The following is a 7,500-nucleotide window of genomic DNA, read 5'->3' as shown; positions in this document are numbered from 1 at the left end:
TGGGCAGAATTCAGGCGAGTTCTGACCGTGACGGTCTGCTGGCTGTGCTGACGGTAACGTAACGCTCAGAAAACGCTCGTGTTCTCTCTCAAACTCCCCTTCCTGAGCCATGGTTTGGATGAGCAGTCTCCTAACTAACTAACTAACTAACTAACTGACTAACTAACCCTCCAGCCCTTCCAGTTTCCCAAGCTGCTCCCTGCTAACCGTGTCTGCTCTCTCCTCCTCCCGTCCCAGGCATCGCTCTATTAACCTGTTCCTCACGGGCTACCAGCGGCTCTGGATCGAGGCAGAGATGTACTCGTTTGAGGAGAAGCTAGTGCAGGATCTGGCAGTAAGTAATGATGGGTGATCTGCTCTGAGCCGAGCCGCTGGTTTCCACACTGAAGCCAAACGCGAGTCGTCTTTCTGTAGCGCTGAGCTCAGCTACTGCTAAAAGACGACTCAATAAACGTATAGTAGACATGCACTGATAAGTAAGATTGTTTTTATTTTAAAATTCTGTATTTTTAAGTGTTTTGTTTTAATTTTAAAATGGTTTACTTTATTTTCATGCTTTTAGTTATTTTTAATTAATTGCTTTGTTTTTATATTAAAATTATTCAATCAAAATAATCAAACTAAAACAATGAATTAAATAATTAAAAATGTAAAATTAAAATAAACCATTTTAAAATAAAGACAATCAAAATAAAACACTAATAATTAATGTAAAATATAAATAAATAAAAACATTTTAATTTTACGATTTTTATTTAAATAAATGTTTTATTTTTTATTTATGTTAATTTTACATTATTTGCACACTTTACTTTTTTTTTTTTTGGTCACTCAGTTCTGTTCAGTGTATCATTCAGGTGTTTAAAGCAGTGTTTTTTTATTATTATTTATATAATATTATAACTTTTTTTTTTTTATATTGCAATTGGCTTTTATTTAATTTAGTTTTAGTAACTTAGTTATGTGCTTTTGCTATTTTAATAGTTTTTTTTTGTTATTATTAGTATTTCTATTTAAATGCAACTTACTGTAAAAATTTTATATTTATATTTTAATTGTCAGTGTGAACACACTGGATCATACTGATACGACAAAATGGCATATAATAATGCATTTTTGTGCAATTTATGTAATAATCTATCCATAAATGCTCCAGAGAGTCTGAAAAGTGTGGTGTTTCCTCTTCCTGTTCAGGTCTTTATTTCCTGCACTGATGCATGCTGGTTCTTTTCAGCATATTAATGCTTTATCTACTGAAAGCAGCTGATCATCACTAACTCTCACTGCATGAATTACAGTACCATAGTGCTGCATGACAGTCATTTCACACTAGTACTAGTGCAACCCGTTTGACCCAAAATATTTACTTGAAGTCCCTTTGAGATTTTAAGTGAATATTTACATTTTTTAATGAGATGTTTGCATGTTCAAGGCTCTGTCAATGGTCACATGACATGCAAATAAACAAATAAAATAATTTATTTTTTAATATGTGTTTTATTTTAATTGTACCTTCTTTTTTGAATTGATGTTTATTTTGATTCTTGAATTAAATTCATACATTTTAAAATAAAAACAATCAAATCACTAATTATTAAATAAAAATGGCAAATGGTATGCAAATTAACCATTTTAAAATAAAACATTTAGTTTTATTTTGATTGTTTTCATTTTAAAATTACTTATTTTAATTGGTTTTATTTTGATTGACATTATTTTGATTTTGAAACAATCAAAATAAAACACTTACTGATAATTAAATCATAAACATGTACAGTTAAAATATATATTTTTTATAAAACCCTTTTTATTGTTTAATTTTAATTGTACATTTTTATTAATTCATTAAGTATTTATTTATTAATTTTCATCAGCTCATGAACCCCAGTTTGGGAAACCATGTACTGTGGTATGATGCTGTTGAAGTACCATGTATATCATGTATATATCAAAGTACCATGGTATCACTGTCTGACAGCCTTACTGTACCATGGTACCATCACAGTACTTTACTGTAATGGTGTTCTATGCACGTCATCATAACATGTAGAGATATAGTGATCATCACTGATACAGGCTGAGATGAGCGGATTCACTGACGGGTGATCAGTGAGAGACATGAGAAATATGCTGATGGATCATCACTGTGGTTGTATAGCTGATATTGAACATGAGTAAAGTGTGTCATGTTTGTATGTGTTTTGTGTGTGTGTGTGTGTGTGTGTGTGTGTGTGTGTGTGAGAAGAAGACGCAGCCGAAGACTGATGAAGAGGAGGAGGAGATCACAGACACTCAGCCGGACCCTCTTCATCAACTCATCCTGCACTTCAGTCACAACGCACTGACTGAACGCAGGTGAACACACACACACACACACACACACTGACGGAACACAGGTGAACACACACACTGACAGAACGCAGGTGAACACACACACACACACACACACCCACACACTGACAGTACACAGGTGAACACACACACACACACACACACACACACTGACAGAACGCAGGTGAACACACACACACACACACACACACACTGACAGAACGCGGGTGAACACACACACACACACACACACACACACACACTGACAGAACGCAGGTGAACACACACACACACACACACACTGACAGAACGCAGGTGAACACACACACACACACACACACACACACACACACACACACACACTGACGGAACACAGGTGAACACACACACTGACAGAACGCAGGTGAACACACACTCACACACACACCCACACACTGACAGTACACAGGTGAACACACACACACACACACACTGACAGAACGCAGGTGAACACACACACACACACTGACAGAACGCAGGTGAACACACACACACACACTGACAGAACGCAGGTGAACACACATGCTCACACTATCTCATACACACTCGCGTACACTCAAATTCACTCACACTCATTCACGCTCACTCACACACACTCTCACTTAAGCTCACACACACTCAAGAGCATGCTCACTTACTCTCACACACTCGCACTCATGCACGCTTGCTCAAGCTCACACACACTAACACTCATTCTCAAACACACACTTACGTATGCTCACTCACGCTCACACTCACTTGCACTAATGCACACTCACACACACTAACACTCACTCAAACACAGTAACACTCACTCTCACACACTCGCTCACACTAATGCACCCACACTCACGCTTACACATGCTCACACACTCGCTCACACTAATGCACGCACACTCATGCTCACACATGCTCACACACTTGCTCACACACTCATGCTTACACACTCGCTCACACTAATGAACCCACACTCACGCTTACACATGCTCACACACTCGCTCACACTAATGCACCCACACTCATGCTCACACATGCTCACACACTCGCTCACACACTCACGCTTACACACTCGCTCACATTAATGCACCCACACTCACGCTTACACATGCTCACACACTCGCTCACACTAATGCGCTCACACACTCGCTCACACTAATGCACCCACACTCACGCTCACACATGCTCACACACTCGCTCACACTAATGCACCCACACTCACGCATACTCACACACTCACTCACACTAGTGCACCCTCACTCACGCTTACACATGCTCACACACTCACTCGCACTAATGCACGCTCACACACACTCTCACTCAAACACACTCACACATGCTCACACACTAACATTCACTCACACACTAATACTCACACTCACGCTCGCACTCATACATGCTTATGCTCATACATGCTAACACTCACACTCTCTCACGTTCACATGCTTACACTCTCACACACAATCGCATGCACACACTCACATGCACATATACAGTCGCACACACTCTCTCTCTCTCTCACTCACACACACACACACACACACCTGAGTCTCGTCTGAGCTGGAGAACAGGATCTTTAGTTCTTCTGTCATGATGAATGTGGTGATCTGTTGGTTTGATATGTGATATGTAGTGTGTTCTGGTTTCAGTTCTCTAGAGGAGGACCAGCTATACATCGCATACGCAGACATGATGGCAAAGGTGTGTGTGTCATTACATCACGAGATTATCAATCTGTCCCACTTACTTGATGATCAAATGAATCAATTCATACACAGTAAAATCAATTCATATACATGATTTAATGTACAATATAATCAATATGCTTGAAATAATATATGATGAATACACAATATAATCAATTAATGTATATGAAATAATATGCTATATCAGTTGATATACATGAAATGGCATACAATTAATTACATCAGTGCATTTTGGAATAGGTGGATAAGTGTCGACTGACTGACTGACAGATCATGAGAAATAATTAACAGTATACAGCTAGAAATAAGCAATGTATCCAATAACAGTGAAAAATCACAATCATATTGAGACACGTGGGTGATAAATGCATGTAATTGTGACGTGATGCTGTTCTCTGTAGAGCTGTGCTGAAAATGAGGAAGAGGATGAGGAAGAAAAAGAGAAAACATTTGAGGTGAGCAGAGACTAAATATGACACTTAGATCCGACAAACGTGGAGACCTTCAGAACCTGATGTGTGTGTGTGTGTGCTTGTGTGTGTTCTTGTGTATGTGTGTGTGTGTGTGTGTGTGTGTGTGTGCACGTGTGCGTGTGTGTGTGTGTGTGTGTGTGTGTGTGTGTGTGTGAGAGATCAGGAGAAGGAGATGGAGAAGCAGAAGACTCTGTACCAGCAGGCCCGACTCCATGACAGAGGAGCAGCAGAGATGGCCTTACAGATGATCAGTGCTAGTAAAGGTACACACACACACACACACACACACACACACACACACAGGCTCTGAGCAATCATCAGCACTGAGTGTGTGTTTGATCGTGTTTCAGGTCGTTTGGGTCTGATGGTCACCTTCACGCTCAAGCTCGGCATCTCCATTCTCAACGGCGGAAACATCACAGTCCAGCAGGTGAAACACCATCACAATGCGTTTATTCAGGTGTTGTTTCACTGGCGAATCACACGAGTGATTGAGAATCATTTCTACGGCACAGAAAATGCTGGACTATCTGAAGGAGAAGCGAGATGTGGGTTTCTTCAAGAGTCTGTCAGGACTGATGCAGTCGTGCAGGTGATCGCTGATCCTCTCACTAGTGTTTTATAACTCACTGAATGCATTTACATGCACATCAAATTACATTTTTAACTCTAAATTCAGGTTTCAGTCATATTCTGAATATGATGTATGTGTACATGCATGGGTATATTCCTATGTATGTAGTTGTTGCTAGTCTGCTGATCTACACAGGCACTGTTTTATTTGAATTGTTTGTATTTAAATTGCATTTAATTATTAGTAAATGTTTTATTTTAATTATTCAAGTGTTTAAATTATATATTTTAATTGTACATTTTTATGATTTAATTATCAATTATTTTATTTGCATTGTTTTTATTTAAAAACTATTTCCCGGGAGATTTCAGATGCTGCTGTTAGTATGTATTTGCTCAGCTTTTAGTTTGATTACAAATTCGCTATTAATTTCTAATTAATAATTTAATTAGGACACTAACACTTCTCACCTTTAAAAATGCCCGACAACGCTGACACCAAATTGAAAGGGTCAGACAGTCTTTAACAATAATCATAATCGTTAATATTGATTTTTTTTTTTTTTTTTAATAATTCAGTTTAAAAATAAGTCGTCTTGTCACTCCAGAAATGCATTTAGCCTGAGTTGTTGTTCCTAAATACCTAGTCTGTTAGCACCCATAATTCCTTGTGGTCTGAGCATGTGCATATATTTGTGTTCAGTGGATTTTCTGAATAAGGTGTTTCAATGCAACCCATTTCCCATTAATACAGGTTTATTCTCCAAGGAATTTGGGGAATCAGAATACTGCATTTAAATGAATGGTGCAATCAGATTGTGATGTTTACATGACCTGAATATTGCCAAATTCAGATTAATGTTGGAATATTGATGTGCATGTAAATGTAGTCAATAAATGTGATTTAGTGTTGTTTACATGTATGCATTTAGCAGATGCTTTGATTGAAAGCGACTTACAGAAGTCTGTGTTTGTGCAGTGTTCTGGATCTGAACGCATTCGAGCGGCAGAATAAGGCCGAGGGTTTGGGGATGGTGACGGAGGAAGGCTCCAGTAAGTATCTCTCACACACATTCATATGATGATCTGATGAGAGCGACTGAGTGTCAGTTTGACGAGCTGCAAGAGAAACTCTTACCATCACACCATCATTACAACATCTCATACTGCACTGTGATCATCACACAAAACAACATGCATATATACTAATATTTTTATTCATCAAGGACGCATTAAATTGATCAAAAGTGACAGTAAAGACATTTCTGATGTTACAAAAGGTTTCAAATAAATGCTGTTCTTTTGAACTTTCTATTCATCTGTGAATCCTGAAAAATAAAATGTATCTCAGTTTCCACAAAAATATTGTGCAGCACAACCGTTTTCAACATTGATAATAATCAGAAATGTTTCTCGAGCAGCAAATCAGCATATTATTATGATTTCTGAAGATCATGTGACACTGAAGACTGGAGTAATGATGCTGAAAATTCAGCTTTCACAATTCGTACTGCATTTCACAAATTTTACTGCATTTTTGATTAAATAAATTGTTGAACAATTAGGTGTAGAACACTTTTTGGTTACATTACAGTGTCCTTGTTGCACATTACATGTACTTATTATAGTAACAGTAAATTATGCATAATTACATGCAACTAACCCTAAAGCAAAGTACATGTTGTTAATTAATATTGCTCAGTTCTTAATTGTAAAATTACACTGTTAAAAGGACTCCTAAATTTCACAAGCAGCAAGTAACACATTAATTTAAATGTGAAATTTTGTAGAGCAAAGACTGAAATCACATCCAAATGTGCTCAGCTGGTTTTTATGTGACTTTTATACTTCTTATTTTGATTGTTTGATTACTTCATGGTGCAGTATTACAGTTGCTTACAAACTTTGAGTTTTCACTATAATTTTCCATGATTTACCATCTTTTTTATCTGTTATTCTTTAGAATCATATGCACTCAATAGTATCCCTTTATAGTTGGTTTGATTGGTTTGTTTTGAATGACTGACTGTCGCATACGGTTCATAGTTCATGCTTCATGAATCATGTGATTCAGGCATAAGTGATGGTGATGTTTCAGTGTCAGTATCTCTGGTTCTTCTGGAAGTTTCCGTCTCTTCTCCTTTGCTTATGTCTGTTTTTCTATGTTGATTTCTTTCTTCTTGTCATCTTTTGTCATCGGTGGCAGTCAACGTGAGGGAGCGCGGTAAATACACGCTTCAGATTCTCCTGTCTGTCCGTCCGTCCGTCTGTCTGAATGTAGTGCATGTGTCATGTGACAGGAAGTGAACCCCACTGACGTCTGCTGGTCCCTCCTTTCTGTCCGTTTCTCTCTCTCTCTATATTTCATTGCTCATCTTCCTGTTCTTAATAAGTGCTTGGTG

The 7,500-nt window shown here is 37.9% G+C and overlaps 1 protein-coding gene across 1 annotated transcript in view; it reads left to right on the top strand.

Moving 5' to 3' along the window:
• Positions 1 to 7,500, top strand: part of LOC131522692 (ryanodine receptor 3) — a 188,814-nt gene that overhangs the window by 155,577 nt on the left and 25,737 nt on the right. Inside the window, 9 exon segments of the mRNA XM_058748334.1 lie at positions 238 to 334; positions 2,246 to 2,355; positions 3,996 to 4,047; positions 4,454 to 4,507; positions 4,689 to 4,788; positions 4,876 to 4,955; positions 5,041 to 5,117; positions 6,078 to 6,151; positions 7,305 to 7,322. Of these exon segments, the coding sequence (XP_058604317.1) occupies positions 238 to 334; positions 2,246 to 2,355; positions 3,996 to 4,047; positions 4,454 to 4,507; positions 4,689 to 4,788; positions 4,876 to 4,955; positions 5,041 to 5,117; positions 6,078 to 6,151; positions 7,305 to 7,322 (662 nt within the window).

The sequence above is a fragment of the Onychostoma macrolepis genome, chromosome 17 (genome assembly GCF_012432095.1).
Source record: "Onychostoma macrolepis isolate SWU-2019 chromosome 17, ASM1243209v1, whole genome shotgun sequence".
Taxonomy (NCBI): domain Eukaryota; kingdom Metazoa; phylum Chordata; class Actinopteri; order Cypriniformes; family Cyprinidae; genus Onychostoma; species Onychostoma macrolepis.
The sequence above is the reverse complement of the archived record's forward strand: the minus strand, read 5'-3'. Positions and strand labels throughout refer to the sequence as shown.